We start from the raw sequence: 18,257 nt of genomic DNA on the forward strand, positions 1-18,257 counted from the left end.
TATATAACAGATTCTTGGATCAAACATGCATTCAGTCCTAATTTAATTTAATTTTTCTGCACATTTCAGGTTTCAGAGATTTTGTCACTAAATGAGAGCAATTCATTATTGCATCGTGAATTTCCCTTCAGCTGCTCCACCAGGAAGTCTGATGACGACCCTCTAATGAGCTGGATATTCTTTCTGAAGGTTTATTATTTCACTTCTGCAGCTTATTAAATTGCTTAGGTTCCAGTTGCTGAGTTTCTGACTGCTTTGGGAAAATTCAGCTCCTATAATGATGTGATTGTGCCTCAGGGAAAATCCCTGGAGTTATTTGAAATAAAGTCTAGAACAAAAAGGAAAGGGAAGCATGTAAAGTCCCTTAATAAAATAAGCTCTATAAACACTCACAGCATTGTTTTCATAGGTTTAGTTATGATTTTCTTTATTCTTGATTAACCATTACCCCATTTATTATTTTAATTAAATTTATTTATTTTGTATCTGTGAGTGTTTGGCTCCCTTTAGTGGTTACTTTGAGAAACTAGGTCATGAGATTTCTTACCACCTTACCCAGATCATTACAAAAAATATACTACTCAATCTTGGCTATTTCAAAATGATTACTAAATGTAAATATTTGCATTGTTTTTACTAATAAAACTGTACTTGTAAACTATAAACTCAATTTGTTTTAGCTGACAAAATGTTTTTTTGTTTGGTTGTTTGTTTTTTAATATTGACCAAATTTGGAAAATGTAGAAAAATCCAGTTATTTCTAAATATGATCAACAGTCATCAGAAAACTGATTAATCTTCAGACCATTTTGTACCATTAATGTGAAAGGAATCTTTTTACAAATATGTCACATAAAAATATATAATATAATATAATATAATATAATATAATATAATATAATATAATATAATATAATATAATATAATATAATATATAAATTAAAATCAGATGGATTTTTGCATTGGAGAAAGTAAAAATCTTACTCAAAATCTTACTCAGAGTAACGTAAAATGTGATTGGACAACGTCAGGGTTTAAATTTTCTGATTGGCTGTGAATGTGGGGGGGCTGAAATTTAAAAATTATGTCACCCAGTTTTAAGAGAGGTAGACGGCAGCTTTAGAGCGAAAGCAAAAACACTTAGAGTAATGAAAATATCGGCATGACTGGTCAAATATTGATTTAAAACCGGTCTATAGTGCCTTTGCGCCAAAGTTTACAGTTACCAATCAGATACCGCGCTCTGGCGTGTTGCTAGGTAGATTATGTTAATATATGCAATGCAGCCATCTCTGCAGCTACCATTCTGAGGTAAGAACAACTTGTGCGTTTTCGACAAAATGTAAGAATTCATGGGATTAAACAGCGATCAGGTCTGTAGCTCGACTGTACAGAGGTGTTTATAGTGTCGCAAATTAAAATCTCGATTTCTTTTTGCGGATATCCTCCGGCTGATAATATATTTATTTTGCGTAGGTCTCTTTGGATGTAGCTGTTGTTGTTAGTCCCACCCAAAATGGAGCCCGTTCTTCCTTGTTTCACGGCAGACTCGAAGGGCTGGGCTCAACTAGAAATGGGGGACGGGTGGGTTTAGCCAAATATTTCGGTCCTTAACGGTTTAAAAAAACCCGTTTGCCTCAAAGCGGATGATGAGTGGAGTTTTCCGCGGTGTGATAAGTGGAGTTAGGCGGACTGCCCGGCCTCCGTGCGGGGCTACACGGCCGTATTGCTGGCTTTGCGGCGCAGTAACTGCCCGTGTTTCCACAGCGCTGCTTTCTGTGGTATGGTCCGGTTGGGACCGGCAACCTGCGGGGTTAAAATAGGGGGGAAATGAACATTTTATTGATTATACCAAGTGGGTTTATGAATGAGAGGAGAGAATTGGTGTTTTCCGTTTGAATTTGCGGCTGTGTTTTTAAATTCCTTCACCCGGAGCGGCCTGCGGATCACCGGTCTTTTTCTGTGGAACGTTCCCCCGCAGAGAGGCTCATGTGGCGGCTCTGTTCACGCAGCTACACGCCGCTTTATTTTGGCAATCCCGGCCTGCCATTGGATCAAAACTGTGGCTGAATGTCACTAATTATCAGTAGCATCACATTACATATGTTTTTAATAAATGCATATGTAGTATGTTGTCCCACATCCGCGCTAAAACAGAAAAAAAACAAAACAGAATAAAGATGATTGCATTCCAGAGCTTTCTATGGAAAAAATGATTGGCCCCTCACTGATTTCCTCTGGCATGCTTAAATATTTTAGACCAAACTCCAATCAAGCCCTAAACCTCATCAAATGTTTGTCCAGATTTCCTCCCAGTCGTCACAGAAATATTTTAATTCTGTCACATTTAAAGGTTTTTAAGCATAAACTGCCTGATTTAGCTCATTTCGCATAATCTAACACTAGACTTTGACTAGACCCCCTCCAGAACCATCACATATTCACTTTGAATATATTTTATATTACTGTACTGAATCATAACCTCAATACAGTTAAAACTTTTCAGGATTTTCTTGTAAAAACTCCTCTCATACATGTGTTTTTTAGTTATTTTGGTCTACTTTATGATGTCTGGCAGGTTCTGTTAAAGTGATTTCTTGGTTGAACAGCTCACACAGTAACTTGCTTTGTTTTTAGCTTCTCGACTCTCCAAATATGTGGTTAATTACATTTAATTCAGGATTTAACAATTACTTTTCCACTCAGGGCCTGACTAGATTTATTTATGTTTTTTCCAGTCAGAAATAATATCATGTGAAAATATGTTTTTATTTGTAGTCAGTTTATCAATATCTGATTCTAAATTTTGCTTTATGATTAGTTGTAGTTTTACAAGAAACCTGTCAAAATAAAATGTTCATCTAATTTATGTAGGGTTGAAATGAATAGTCGTGATGAAATGATGAATCGTCTACTAATTTAGTAATGGATTAACTAGAATATACAGAAATTAAAAGGTCACTTGAACAGCACCCTTAAAGCAGTAATTGCTGTACAAAAATATATACATTTTGCATTTAAAATGGGGGAAAAAAACTTTTTTGTCTGCAAATTTGCTCTGCCAGAACTTTTCAAGTGGCAGTTTTGAATAAAAAAATCTGCAAAAAAAGCTAAATTTAAATCTTCCTTTAGCAATCCTTACTTAATTACCCAGCTATATTTTTAGGTAGTTTACATATTAATAGTAAAATTAATAACTTGGCAGAGGAATCTTTTAAACAACTGCGTTTTCTATGAGTTCTCTTTGACAAAGTAAGTCTGGGAATGTGAAATAATATGATCTAAAATCAGTTAAGTTTTGTGATAGTATCGTCTTTAGAATAACTGGTGTGTATGTATATATATTTATTTTGTACTGTAGGCATCCCACGCTGTCAGGAGAGGAGCGCGGCGGCTGCTGAAGGGCCTGGTGCTCCGTAGCCATGGAAACCAAACAGGAACCGTCGGCCGTGTGGAGCCAGGCCGTCAACGACGACTCCAACAATTCAACACAGGTATGAAGTAAACCTGTTCCTGAGCTGCTGGTCCAGCCGCAGTGACATTCAGTCACTTTCACTCACAGTGACAGAAAATAAAAACGTTAATTTACTGCTTAAATGTTTCTAAATATTATCGTATTACAATAACAAACGCCATTTTTTGTGGGTTTTTGTTGAGCCAGCAGAAAGTTTTGCACAACGATAGAGTGGAAAGAAAATAGTTGTGACTTTGGTGATTGCTGTTGTGTGAACAAAAAACTGAAAAGTGTGGTGTGCCACTGTGTTCAGCCACTCTGAATTTGTAAAACCACCTTTTGGTGCGATTACAGATGGAGGTGGTTTGACTAGGCCATTCTTCCATGTGAAAATACTTTGGTCTGTAGCTAAAGCTGTCGGTGTTGTTCAGGGATGTCCAAAGTGCGGCCCTTGCAATAGTTTTGTCTGGTCCTCTGACCACAAACCGACCTACAATGATGTATTAGAATCGTTGTAGATGGGAGTACATTTTCGCCAATGAATTTCAAAAAAAAAAAAAAGAAAATGTCTTGAGTATTTTTTCTCAAATAATTGAGAAAAAAAACTAAGTTCTTTTATTTGTTGTTGTGAATCAACTAATAGCTAAATTAGAAAACAACGACCCAGAAAGCCCAGAAGCAGTCCGCCTTTATTTTATCAGAACAAACGTCTGAGATTTTCTACAAGAATCTCAGTAAATTCATGTGAATTTAGTTTAATGCTTAGCAGATAAAAACAATAAATTATTTTGTGATTTTTACTTCGATTGCTTGCAGTGAAGTTTCAGGAAACAGGGAGATAATTTTCTCATCTAAAAGTTGGAGCTTTGTGCTGCAGGTGCATTTTGAAGGCAGCGCCGTGACCCAGATTGTGTACAGTGGCGATCAGTCGGACCGGGCGGAGCAGCAGGTGGTCTACACAGCGGAGGGGAACTCCTTCACCTCTGTGGAGTCTGCAGAGCACACGCTGGTCTACATTCATCCTGCAGACGGCACCCAGGTAAACATGGAGCTCTTTTATCTACTAAAGACTAAAACAAGCCCAGAACTGAGACACTTTCACTCGTTCCTCAGACGGTGTTTTCTGATCAGCCTCAAGTGGCTTACATCCAGCAGGATGGCACGACCCAGCAGGTATGGCTGCCTTGCTGTTCCATGTTCCTCTGACTCGCTGAGAGTTGCTTCTTTCACAAACAGGTTTTTTTCCCTCACCTACAGGTGACTGTTCTCCTGCCTGGTGGACAGAATGTGAATGCTGCCAATCTGCATGTTCTCAGTAACGTGGCAGATGCTCCACAAGCCATCCTGGAGCCAGTTTCCCAGGTGAGCAGGCATTCAGGACTGCAGCTAATGAACGTTTTGGCTATTCTGTCAATTACTCTGATGATTAATCGATTACTCTGATGATTAATCGATTATTCTGAGGAGTAATCGATCATGCTGGCGATTAATCAGAATAAAAATTGCTACGTTCTTCAGATTTTTCACTTAACCACTCAAGCGTTTTTTACAGTATTTGAAATACATAAGAATGCAAATAAACGAGTAATCTAATTACTTTATAAATAAGAAAATAAACATTTTAGTGCCGAAGATGCAATAACTCTATCCCTACAGTGAACGGTTGACCATTTGTAGCAAAGGATGCATCTGCAGCTAAAAAAATATTCCTAACATCGACATAAGAAAAACTCAGCTCTTTCTCCTTCATTTAACATGATGTATTGATTATTTATTGGATTGCCAATTAATAACTGAATAACTAAAGGTGCTAATAGATATTTTTTTATTGCACCAGGTTTTTTTATTCCTTAAAGTTTTCTATTCCTCAAATGCAAAATATATCTATGTTTTAGTTACAGCTATAGTTTCAATAATTGGTTAATCCTATTAATTGTTTCAGTCCTCGACACTTTCTTCTGTGAAAACGTTGAGCTCAGCGAATAAAATCAAAATGCATTCTGACGGAGTTTAATGTAATAAATCTGCAGGAGTTTAGGTTGTTTCTGTCATGTTGTCATGTACGACGCACATCTTATCCTGTGTCCAATCGTCTTCGTCAGATGTTCCACTTAATATCTCATTAAGACAAACATTTAATTGCAGCTGACTGTTGATTGTCTCTCGTAGGAGCATCTGTCCAACTCCCTGACAGACATGGCCGACATCGCTGAGGCACCCAGCAGCCCGCTTGGAGCCACCGACTCCACAGACGACTCAGACGAAGTCGACGACGAAGACTCGGAGATGGACGACTGGGAGCTGCGCCACCCTCCGCTGTTCGACCCTCACGCCCTCTGTGAGCGGAGCTCTGCACCACCGCCACATCTGGAACAAAAACATCTAGTTTGATTCATTTCCATTGTTTGCATCCGCCTCAGGGTGCGAGGAGTGCAACAGCTCCAACCCTTCAGACTGTCCGCTGCACGGCCCCCTGCATCCCATCCCCAACCGGCCCGTGTTGTCCAAAGCCAGGGCCAGCCTGCCTCAGATCCTGTACATCGACCGCTTCCTGGGAGGAGTCTTCTCCAAGAGGCGCATCCCCAAGCGAACCCAGTTTGGCCCTGTGGAGGCACCGCTGATTTCCCAGAGTGAGCTGCAAGACCACAACTTTAAATTAAAAGTAAGTCAGACGAGGTTCAGTTCATTTATGAGCGCGAACAACCGACTACTGCTGTGAGTTCAAGCTAATTCCCCCTGACTGCACCGCAGGATAGTAAAAGAAGTCTCCAAAAGTCCTGAAATACAGCAGAGACCGGGTACTGTTGAAGGCCACCACTAACGATTATGTTAGAAATAGATTACTCTGACGATTAATCGATTACTCTGACGATTAATCAGAATAAAAAATTGCCACATTCTGCATACTTTTCATTTAACCACTTAAGCTTTTTTGATATACTAGAAATACATAAAAAAGATGCAAATAAGCACATCCTTTAATTCATTTTTAATAAGAAAATAAACAATTTATTGCCTCAAATTCAATAACACAGCATTTCTTTAGTGAACGTTTATGCTTTGTAGGGATGCATCTGCAGTTAAAAATACTTCAACACGTGAAAAGCTGAGCTCTTTCTGCTTGAGTTAACATTACAGAGTAGGGCTGATCTGTTGATTATCCTTTGATTAATAAGTGGGATGATTTTTTATTTTTTACAGAATTTGAACCAGTTGAAGCTAAAAATGCTACTTGATAAGTTTTGGGTAGCACATATTTGCAAGCAGAAGTTTCTTTTTTATGCAAAACATTTGTATTTTTGTACAGTTTTGGTTTTAATTCCTGCTCTTCGTGGCGTTTTTTTCTGTCCCCCCGTTTAATCGATTACTAAATTAGTTGATTTCAGTAATCGATTAATCGTGGTTGATTTGATTAATCGTTTCTCACCATGTGTGTCTGATGCCTTGTTTCTCCGTCAGCTGTGCATGCTGGATGAAGAGAAGGAAGGAGAGAAGCCAAGCGACGTCTGGTTAGATCTCTCGGACGAGGAAAGCTGCAACTGGATGATGTTTGTGAGGCCGGCGCAGAACCACCTGGAGCAGAACCTGGTGGCCTACCAGTACGGCGCCGACATCTTTTACTCCACCATCAAACACATCCAGCCCAAGCAGGAGCTGAAGGTCGGTGAGCGCTGGGTACGAAGAAAGAAAAAATCACAAAGTCTTACTAATATTTTTTATGTAGTTTTTAGTGCAAGTATCTTGGTGCACTTGAAAAAAGACTAAACTAATTTACAAATAACTTTTATGCAAAATATAAGAGCTTATTTTAAGTCAATAATTCTTGAATTCTTGGTATTGATTTAAAAAACGTACTCATTCCTAACGGTGGGAATTTATTGTTCTGTTTATCATTTATCATGAAAGATTTCTTATTATGGTTAGAATTTTGATTTATTAATGTCCTGATAAATTTCAGATCCTGACGGTCAATAAAAAACAAAAGTGATCAGAAATGTTAGATTTGCTTTTTCCTCCACTATTTGTTCCTGGAGAGAATTAATAAATATCCGTAAATGAGTAAATGGGAATGTTTTATCCAGAACATTCCCATTTACTATGTTGTGTTGCAAAAACACAAAATATTACAAATATTTTCCGACTAGTTTCTGGTAAATATTTTAGGATATTTCAATTAGATAAAACTAACTTATAGGTAGCTTTTCTATTAAAATAGAAACTTATTTTAAGTTAATCATATCTTAGTATTGATTTAGAAAGTTCTACTTCCACTGGCAGATTATTTTATTTATACTATTGAAAAATGTTTCAAGTGAAATAATTTGCTAATATAACTAGTACTTTTTAATTCATATTGATTAATTATTGACTTTAAAAAGCTCGTAGTTCTTGCTGTAATGTTACTTAGGAGTTAGTTTTGTCTTATTTCAAATGTAATAAAATATTTGCACAAGAAACTTGACAAAAAATGCTTGGTAACATTTTGTGTTTTTGCAGTGTTTGTGTTTTTTGGCGCTGCAGATGCTGCGCCATGCAGTCACAGAGAAACATTTACCTAAACAGAAGTAAAAAATCTATTTAATTTTTCATCATTATCATTATTGTGTCACAAAATATCGCAGTAAAATGCTACATTTTCCAGCCGAACTTGTTTTGACTTACAGCAGGACATTTCTCTCATGGTGTGAATGAAAGAAAAAAAAAACATAAATGTATTTAAAAAGTTTTGTTTTGTTTCAACTGTGTTGAGATATTTTCACAGGAATCTAGACAAAAATGGTTGGTAAGATTTTGTGTCTTTGCAGAATGAATGATGCAATGAGCCAAAACAGTAAAAATGTTATTAAGGGCTGTGATTAAAAAAAACCAGTGTTTTTTCTGCAGGTTTGGTACGCCGCCTCGTACGCAGACTTTGTGAACCAGAAGATCCACGATGTTACGGACGAGGAGCGTAAAGGTGAGTTTTTCTTCCGTCTGGTTTCTGACGCGGCGGCGGCGGCTTCCTGACCTCCTGACCTCCGCCTCGCCTCGTTCGCCCAGCGCTCCAGGAGCAGGAGTGGAACTGGCCGTGCTACGAGTGCAACCGGCGCTTCGTGAGCTCCGAGCAGCTGCAGCAGCACCTCAACATGCACGACGACAAGCTCAGCTCCGCTTCGAGGTGGAAACTTTTCCTTCTCATCATGCTTCATTTATCTTTCTTAATTAGTGACGTCTACTCATCTCCGGTTTCAGATCCAGAGGCCGCGGCAGAGGAAGAGGCAGGAAGCGGTTTGGGACGGGGAGACGGCCGGGACGGCCGCCGAAATTTATCCATGTGGATCCAGCTGCAGACACCAACGGAGACAAGACTGCAGTAAGGGGACTGTTCCACCTTTATAGTGAGAAAAAACAGAAAAAAAAACAAGAAAAGTGAAGGATGACAAACATTTTGACAGACGGAGAATCAGCTGAGGGAGGTAAAGATTAGGGTGATGGCCAAGAGGCCTTCTAATCTCACAGGTTAAAGATGCATGAAGCTGCTCAGCGAAATCAGGAAGCCATCAGAGATGAAGATGTTTCCATTTAGTCTTGAGAAGAACAGGAATAAGTTTTGGTGCAATTTTTACAGTTAAAAAATGTAAATAAAAACAAATTAATCACGTTTTTAGTTTGTTTTTTTCTATTTTAAAATTTAGATTATTCTAAAAAAAGTGCAAAGTTTCTCTCCAGTCATCAGAAAGTAAAACATTCATTTAATAGAGATTAATTTCACCTAGAGTAAAATATTTGAGCTAATATATTTTGCATTTTTAATGATTATGGCTCACAGGAAAAGACGAACCAAAACTGAGGTTTTAAGCACAAAAGTATGTAAAGTTAACAAATTTAAGAATATATGAAACATTCAAAAATAAAACAAATAAAGTAAAATGAAACTTTAAAAAGCTGAGTAAAATATAAAAAAAATGGAAATACTACAAAATGACAAATAATAATGTATAAAAATAGTGAGAAAATTTAAGATATTAAACTAAAAATAATAAAAATGAATTATAAAAACTAACAATATTTAAGACAAAAAATAATATAAAAATAAAAAAATAATTTGAAAATTATAAATATTAGAACAAAAATACTAAAAAGAAATTATTTTAAAAATATAATACTAAAAATAATATTAAGTTAAAAAATGAGTAGAAAATTAAAAACAAATTATTTTAAAAAAATAATTCAGATTATTATTATTATTGTTGTTGTTGTTGTTTGACCAGTAGGACTGACATAAATGATGGTGATGGTAACAACTTTGAACCAACAATAATAAATATATTTTAAAAAGCATAAAGATATTAGAGATGAAAGGTGGATTTATTTGTGCATAAACGTCCGTCGCCGTGACGATGTTCCCACCAGGAGATGCTGGATCTGGCGGAGAAGCCGCTGGAGGAGGACGGCGCTCAGAACGGGCTGAAGGAGGTCGACACGGAGCCGGAGGCCGAGGCCCAAACCGAGGACGAGGGCCCGCCGGACCCCCCCGCCGAGGAGCCGCTGCTGCAGGCCGACGCCACGCCGCCCCGCCCCGACCTGGCCGCTCCCGTGAAGGAGGACCCGGCGCAGAGCGGGCAGCCAGAACCGCACCTGACCTCCCAGGACCTCCACCGCGCCAAGAAGATCCGGGTGAGACTCTGAGACTCTGCTCCCGATGAAGAGTCTCGCTTTCTGGTGCCGCTTTTCGCTTGACAACGCTTTGTCTCTTCTTCCTCAATGTGTGCCTCCCTGTCAGGCGGACGAGCAGGTAGGCGAAACCCGGGAGAAACAAACATTTACTTTATGTAGGACAACCGGGACGGCGCACATCCTCTGCTTCTTGTTTTGTCTTTAAGCTGAAACAAAAAACTCGCTGCAGGTTACCGGAGTGAATTTGGCCACACGTTCTTCAAGTCAAACAAAACTGATGGCAGCAAAAAACCTTCAGGAGGTGTTGATGAATGTTTGCAGAGGTCATGAAAGGTCAACCTGCTCCCACCACTTGTAGAAAGTTCAGATGAATCTTGACAAACAAGGGAATTTCTGAACTCTTTAAGTTGAAAATTTGCAATAAATTCAATATTTATAAATTCAATAAAAATTTTTTTTATATTTTTAGATTGTCAGAAATTTTCTAGAAAAAAAAGAGAAAATTTTCTGAATTTCAAAAGTCAAAAATGTTTGACTTTTCAAAGTCTGAAATTTCAAAGTTTTTTCTTAGAAAATTTTAGATTGATCTCACATTTTCTGAGTTGTTTGTTCTGCTTTTGTTTTTAGGATTTACAAAGGTGAAAGGTCAACCAACCTTTAAAATGGCTGGTTGATTTCGCTGCACTGTGCTTTGTTTGTATGATGGAGAAGAAAATTACTACAAGAACAGAGTGATTATGATTATTTTGAAATGATACGAGAATAAAGTCAGAATTTTAACAGAACAAAGTCATAAAATTGTGAGAACAAAACAACAAAATTATGACTTTATTCTTATATTTAAATCTTTGTATTTTCTTATTGTTGCCCTAATAATCTGTCCCAGGTTTGTAATAGTTTGATAGATTATGCTGGAAAAAAGGTTTTTTTTTTTCCTTCATAATTTTGAAGACATGAATACAGATTTTTATTTAAAATCATTGCGGCACAAATAAAACATTTTGTTGCACCAATTTTGTTAGATTTGGGTAGCATGGTGGTGCTGTAACATTTCCAAATGAAAGTTTTATCAGCACAAACGTAGCACCAGTTTTATTTGATCTTTAGGAAACGGCCGGGGCTGGTTGACCTTTCATGACCTCTGAAAATTGTTATCAAACCTTTAAAATTATGGCGGCAAAAACAACAAAATGTTGCTGCCGGTTTGGTTTGGTTTAAAGAATGTCGGGGGGTCGACTTCCCTCAGGTCTGCAAGTTTTGCTGCGGCTAACCTCCTGCTGCTCTCTGCGTCCCAGAATGCCGCGCTGCAGCACCTCTTCATCAGGAAGAGCTTCCGGCCGTTCAAATGCACGCTGTGCGGCAAGGCCTTCCGGGACAAAGACAAGCTGGAGCTCCACCTGCGGGTCCACGGCCGCGACGCCTACGCCTTCTCCTGCCACTGCTGCGGGAAGAGCTTCGTGAGCGACGCGGCGCTGGAGGACCACCTGCTGGCGCACGCGGAGAGCCGCTCCTACTCCTGCCTCCTGTGTCCGGAGACGTTCGAGAGGCTGGAGCTGCTGAAGGACCACGTGGACGTCCACGCCGTGGACGGCTGCTTCAGCTGCCCGTCCTGCAAGAAGAGCTTCACGGACTTCATCCAGGTCGGTCTGCAGCCTGCAGCTCTTAGAAACCCACAGAGGAAATGCTTGTGACTCTGGATTATGGCTTGTGATTATCTAAGATTTTTGCTTAATTTGTTTTATGATGAAACGTTTTATGCTTCACATCTTTAGAAAATCATTTTTTGTGGCTTGGAGCGAGTTTTATTTTGCAGCAGCAGGGTTAAAAGTGGCTCTTTGAATGAAAAGGGTCAGAGTGATGCTAATGCATGTAGGCCTAACATGATTAATAGTGATGAATCAATTATTGAAATATCGTCTAATTTATTGATCGATTAATCATTAGCTGGTTTGTAGAGACTTAAAAAAAGGCAATTTGCTGAAAGAGCAACACACTCAGATCAGATATTAGACAAAACTTTACAAAATGTACAGAGCTGCAACAAACAATTATCTTAGTAATCGATTAATTGTCCGACGATTAATCAAATAAAAAATATTAAGTTCCGCTGACTTTTTATTTAACTACTTAAGCATTTTTAAAAAACATTAGAAATACCTGAATCTAAATGTTTTTTTAAAGCAAATAGCCTTTTTTCAGACTATATACTCCAGTTAGTGATTAATCAACTGATAAATTGGTCATTATTTGACAAGTCAAACAGACAAAGCTGAGCTTTTCACATATTGATGTATTATTTTTTGCCTGCATCATCATGAACATTAAAGCGCCGCAGCTGAAACAAAGAGCTGAACATCAGTAATAAATAACGGATTAAAACACAATTCAAACAGATAAAATCAAGACCAATGAAGGTTCAATTCTACATGTCAACCATACGCTAAAGAGAAGCTGTTTCTGTGTGTTAGGGTTGATTTTATTTGTATTTTTCATGCATTTCTGTATGAAATTAGCTTAAGTGCTTCGATGAGAAGCCTAAAGAACTGACCACTTGTCTTTATCGATTAATCGTCTACTAAAATAATCGTTCCTTAGATTTTCTCATTCTCCTGAGTTTTGGGCCTTGTGCTCTTCCGTAGGTGAAGAAGCACATCCGCTGCTTCCACTCGGAGAAGATCTTCCAGTGTCCAGACTGCGATAAGGCCTTCTGCCGGCCGGACAAGCTGCGGCTCCACATGCTGCGCCACTCCGACCGCAAGGACTTCCTGTGCTCAACCTGCGGCAAGCAGTTCAAGGTGCGCCGCCGAAGGCTGGCAGCGAGCTCTGCTGCCTGAAACCAAACTGTTACTCACTAATGCTTCTCCCACCAGAGGAAGGATAAGCTGCGGGAACACATGCAGCGCATGCACAATCCGGACAGAGAGGCCAAGAAGTCCGACCGGACCCACCGCTCCAAAGCCCACAAAACCAAGGTCCCCTCCACCGACCTGGAAAGCTTCGTGTTCAAATGCAGGCTGTGCATGATGGGATTCCGACGCAGAGGGATGCTGGTGAGCGGCGGCTCTCGGCGGCGAAGCGAACCGGGAGTCGGCGCCGCGCTCAGCTCTGGTTTCCTGTCTGCAGGTCAATCATCTGTCCAAACGGCATCCGGAGATGAGGATCGACGACGTGCCGGAGCTGACGTTACCGATCATCAAACCCAACAGGGATTACTTCTGCCAATACTGCGATAAGGTTTGGTGTTTTATAACAAACACAACACAGAGCCAGTGTAGTTATGGTGGAAAAAAAACCCTGGTGTGGGTAAAGGGTAAAAAATTATAATAAATTTTCTAATGAAAGGAAATGACTGGTGGCAGCTGCCGGAAGCTGCCACTGTTTGAGGGATGCTGATGTCAGTGTCGGTTATATTGCCTGTTTGCAAGTCATTACTTTTGAGATGCTGATGTTCTTAGTTATTAAACCTGGTAAGACTAGTTCTACTTTGACTGAATGTACCTGGTGGAAAGTGGCAGGTTCAGTGGCTTTGGTGGCAGCCGCCACTAACTAAATATAAATATGTTTGTTTTGATCAAATCAATAAAATATAAAAACAAGAATATATTTGCAAACGTACACGCATGCATGCATTTAAAACGGGCACAAAAACTCCAATGTTTTGTAAAAGCAGTGGCAGCTCCAGTGGCAGCTGCCACCACCGGCTGCCACCACCAGCTGCCACTACCTGAGCTTCCTGTCTCTCCTTCCATCCTGCCGTTTATTGACGGTTTTTTTCTCTGCAGGTGTATAAGAGCGCCAGTAAAAGGAAAGCTCACATCCTGAAGAACCACCCGGGGGCGGAGTTACCGCCCAGCATCCGGAAGCTGCGCCCGGCCGCTCCCGGGGAGCCGGACCCGATGCTGAGCACCCACACCCAGCTAACCGGAACCATAGCAACCGCGCCGGTCTGCTGCCCGCACTGCGCCAAGCAGTACAGCAGCAAGGTGAGCGGGTTCATCAGCCAGGTCGTCTCCTCACCGAGAAGCAGGGATTCTAACAAAACAACTTTATTTATTTTTTTCCAGACTAAGATGGTGCAGCACATCAGGAAGAAGCATCCGGAGTTCGCCCAGCTGGCCAACACCATCCACTCTCCTCTGACCACGGCGGTGGTCGCTCCGGCAGTCATCACCGCTGACGGTGCAACGGCAGAGGCTGTGGTGGTGAGAAGGAACACTCCTCAGAAAGACTCGCTGAACGCAGAGAATAAACGTTTACCATTCATCCAGAGGAGATGAACACTCAGACAGATGGATGGATGGATGAATGAACAGATTCATTCATTCACTGTTGAACTAACTGACTGGATCTTTCAGTATAAATGACAGAAAATCAAAACGTTTCTCTTCACTCTGATTTCTTTCCTGGATTCTTGGGTCAAATGTTTTGCTTCTTTGCGTCAGACCACCGACCTGCTGACCCAGGCCATGACGGAGCTCTCCCAGACGCTGACCACAGACTACCGGACCTCCCAGGGAGACTACCAGCGGATCCAGTACATCCCAGTGTCCCAGGCGGGCGGCGGCCTGGCGCAGCCGCAGCACATCCAGCTGCAGGTCGTCCAGGTCGCGCCGGTAAGAAGACAACCAGCCAGGCCATAAATAAAAACAAAAATACATTTTTTTTATTATACCAGATACTGTTTCTGACTTTATAAAAAAAATATTTTCAAATGACAGAAAATATTTTCAAAAAGTGGCTTTTATATCAATCATCCCTTTTATTAGTTGTACATCAGAATATTATTTCTGAGCTGTGAGAATTTTTGTTTAATTTTCAGTATTTTTCCTGTTGTTTCACTAACGGGAACATATTATGAAAAAGTCACATTTTAGTACATCTTTTGGGTTTCAACTGCTTCTAAAAACAAGCTGTTTGTTTGTTTGTTTGTTTGTTTGTTTATTGCTTCAAAAAACAAACAGAAAAAGACAAACATCTGGCTGTTTATGGCAATAAGTTCATGTTTTTTGGGGTCTGAAAAATGAGCCTTTTCAAAAACCTCCAGAACGTAGCGTCACAAATGAGCAGGCACTGCCCGTTACCTAGCAACCTCCGCGGAATTCAGCCCGTTACCTAGCAACCCAAACTGAACTCCAGCAGAAAAGACGTGTTCTTATCTCAAAGGAGTTCAAATAGGCAGAACAAAGCAGACTAGAATCTCATTAACTAAGAATAATTTCATGCTAAAAATGTAATGAACATGTTTTGTACCCGTCTTAAGCCGTCTAAGGAAGCGTAACATGCCACCTTTGAATCCCCAAAATGTGGTACGTTTGATGAGATTGATGATGGAGTTGTGCTTCTCTGCGTCTGCAGGCCTCCTCGCCTCACTCCCAGGCCCAGACAGTCGATGTGAGCCAGCTGCACGACCCCCACGGCTACAGCCAGCACTCCATCCAGGTGCAACACATCCAGGTGTCGGAGTCCTCCGGCGCCGCTCAAGCCGCCACGCAGGTAAATAACTAGAACTCATCCTGCAGCACGATTATACGTATCCGTTGGTTTATGTTGAGCGTCCCTCCAGGGAAGCAGTCAGCCTCTAAGCCCCGCCTCCCAGCAGCCCAATCAGGAGCTGAGCCCCGCCCAGCTGACCCCCGTCACTCTGGCTCAAGGTCACGCCCTGCAGACCGCCACCTCCCAGCAGCAGGGGGCGGTGCAGCACGCCTACATCCCCGGAAACTGGAACTACAGAGGCTACTGTGAGTGACTCTAAATGCACAGCTCTTCTTCTTCTCCTTCTTCTCTTTGGATCCATAAGAATAAAAAGTCAACCCCAAACTGTTCCAGCGTCTGAGATCCAGATGATGGCGCTACCTCACGCGCAGTACGTGATCGCGGAGCCCGGCACGCCCGCGTCTGGGGTCAGCAGCAGCCAGGTGAAGACGGTGAGTCCCCAATCAAACCGAATCTACCAGAACGCACACATCCTACCACAAACTGACTAAACTATCGTTTCCTTGACGACCGCATGTGTCTTTCCACATGGTGGCAGCTTTATTTGTAATTTATAATAAAACTTAATTTATGGAGCTGAATTTTTTTTTACTTGTCTCTCAGGCGCACTTCGTCATCTCTGATGGTCAGGCTGACCTGGAGACGAAGCAGGCGGCTCCTCAGAGCGCCACCCAGACCGACCAGCTGGATCCGCCGCCTGCCACCCAGCAGGCCGCCACGCAATACATCATCACCACGACGACCAACGGCAGCGGCACCGGTGAAGTCCACATCACCAAGCCGTGACCTCTGGGCGTTTCCGCTGGTCTAACTGAAGAGTCACGGCGTTGGACGTTTAAAGGAAGCGAAACGCTCCCAGCACAGTTTTATGTGTCTGAATGTTAATGAGCTGCTGCCAGAACTTTATCAGGAAATTCAAACAAAGTTTCCATTTACGACTGAAAACACCGACGACGACGGGGGAAAATACACTACTTCTGACATCATGCACTGGAAAATGAAACTGAGTTGTACTTTCTGGATTTAAAAAAAAATAAAAACAAATGAAGTGAACCTCTGTTTTAATCCAGGTTTATGTTACATAAATATTAGGATTTTATTTGTGAATGACGTGAAAACCCGGTTAGAGATGTTACAATCATGCAGGGACGTGTCGTCTGTTGGATGTTACCGCACAGTGTTGTTGATTTTTGTGGATTTTCTCCCATCAGTTTCCTCTCCTGACGGTTTTTATTTGCCAGCTGGATCGTTTGAGATATTTTACTATCGGATTCTGTTGTCTTTGTCATCAGTTTTTTATAATAAAATGTTGGAAAAACAAACACGGCTCATGCGTTGCTCTTCAAAATCGTTCCGTTTCAATCTTTTAGTCTGGCTGATTTAGGTTAAAGGTTATGGAAATGTACATTTAATTGCTTAATGTTGATTAAATGGGCTTTATTATGTATTTTCCAGACACAGGGCATTTTTAATATAATCAAGGTATAATCAAGAACTCATGTGATGACTTCCTGAAGGCGGAGTCTCTTTACGTAGAGTAGGAGCTTCTTAAAGAGACAGAGACCCAATTGCTAGTCAAATTTCTTAGTGAGATATGTTTGATATTTATGGCATTTGAGTTAAAATGGTTCTATGTGCCTGGAAAATACATAATACTGTCTAATTTTGTAATCACATGTTGCCTTTTTGTCATTCCTCCTCCAATACAAATGCGTAATTCCTCCTATTTATTTTAATGACTTAAACAAAAAAATCTTTTATGTTTATTTTTTTATTATTACATTAAACACATTTTCTATGTCAGGTTTCAGTTATTTAGACCGGGCTGCAGCACCTAAAAAGAGCTTAAATCATAATTTAACGGCATTTTGTGAATGGGAATCTCATTCACAGTGTAATTCTAATTTTAAACGTTAATGGCAGCATGACTCCGTAAATATCAGTAAATATCAGTGAAATGTAAACTAAAAAACACTCAAAAGAAATTCGTCAGATATTCTTGATAGATTCAGTTGAACAGGAAAAGAAAATATTACAGAAGAAAATTAAAGTGATTGTAAATAATAAAAACCATTAATAAATACGTAACTTGGCAAAGTAAAAAATAACCTGATAATTAAGGACGAATTCAGACCCACCCAATTCATTTCAACGGGGCCATAGAGTATCTCCACACTTTGTGTGAATTACAAAACATTTTCTTCAACAGTGAATCAGGGGAGAGCGCGAACGCAGTCCCCCACTACCATAAATTATGCAGTCGAGATTCCCACATTTGGGGAATTCGCAGGGGTCAGCACAGCCGAAGTGCAATGGCTGAGCCTCACCCTGGGTGAACCACCTTCATGATCATGGTATCTCCCCTGCCAGGTAAGTATGAGTTGCTCTTCTCTCTCGCTGCGATGTCTTTCGCAGACATACCCACATGACTCACGGTGCCGACACATTGTTAGCTAAGAGATAAAAGCCAGGAGACCAGTATTACACGAGCTAAAACATTCTGGGAGAACTTGGTTAAATACAATGTTAAATATAATGTTTAAAATAACGTTTGATTACCCACAATGCAATGCTGTGTTAGCCTAGCTAACGCTAGCAAACAACTGACACATTTTTACCGATTTTAACTTCTAGTAAAGCCCTAGTAATCAAA

At 40.5% G+C, this 18,257-nt stretch overlaps 1 protein-coding gene, 1 long non-coding RNA gene and 1 other non-coding gene across 7 annotated transcripts; 1 reads left to right on the forward strand and 2 right to left on the reverse strand.

Moving 5' to 3' along the window:
* The first annotated feature begins 1,156 nt into the window (after positions 1-1,156).
* prdm10 (PR domain containing 10) lies at positions 1,157-16,926 on the forward strand. Of its 5 annotated transcripts, none has more exons than XM_008426470.3 (24): positions 1,157-1,311; positions 3,362-3,494; positions 4,332-4,493; positions 4,568-4,627; positions 4,712-4,816; positions 5,624-5,792; positions 5,875-6,116; positions 6,914-7,114; positions 8,339-8,411; positions 8,495-8,612; positions 8,687-8,807; positions 9,848-10,111; positions 10,218-10,229; positions 11,407-11,751; positions 12,751-12,906; positions 12,982-13,161; positions 13,235-13,345; positions 13,894-14,094; positions 14,176-14,313; positions 14,554-14,724; positions 15,467-15,604; positions 15,675-15,849; positions 15,938-16,035; positions 16,208-16,926. In XM_008426470.3, exons 2-24 carry the CDS (start codon positions 3,423-3,425, stop codon positions 16,388-16,390), a joined length of 3,495 nt encoding a protein of 1,164 aa, XP_008424692.2. In that variant the 5' UTR covers positions 1,157-1,311; positions 3,362-3,422; the 3' UTR covers positions 16,391-16,926. The 5 variants fall into 5 exon arrangements, with proteins under 5 accessions (XP_008424692.2, XP_008424694.2, XP_008424693.2 ...); XM_008426471.3 differs by lacking the exon at positions 1,157-1,311 and adding an exon at positions 1,327-1,373; XM_081614478.1 differs by lacking the exon at positions 1,157-1,311 and adding an exon at positions 1,561-1,584.
* On the reverse strand, positions 4,125-7,015 carry LOC145554526 (uncharacterized). Its single transcript, XR_014090501.1, has 2 exons — positions 6,882-7,015; positions 4,125-6,089 (listed from the first exon to the last, which is right to left on the reverse strand). It is a non-coding gene; the product is annotated as an uncharacterized LOC145554526 (long non-coding RNA).
* An 892-nt stretch (positions 16,927-17,818) lies between the features above and the next one.
* Positions 17,819-17,982, reverse strand: LOC145554754 (U1 spliceosomal RNA). The gene has a single exon (XR_014090746.1). It is a non-coding gene; the product is annotated as a U1 spliceosomal RNA (small nuclear RNA).
* Positions 17,983-18,257: the final 275 nt, after the last annotated feature.

This window comes from Poecilia reticulata, chromosome 13 (assembly GCF_904066995.2).
Source record: "Poecilia reticulata chromosome 13, P_reticulata-male-v2, whole genome shotgun sequence".
Classification (NCBI taxonomy): domain Eukaryota; kingdom Metazoa; phylum Chordata; class Actinopteri; order Cyprinodontiformes; family Poeciliidae; genus Poecilia; species Poecilia reticulata.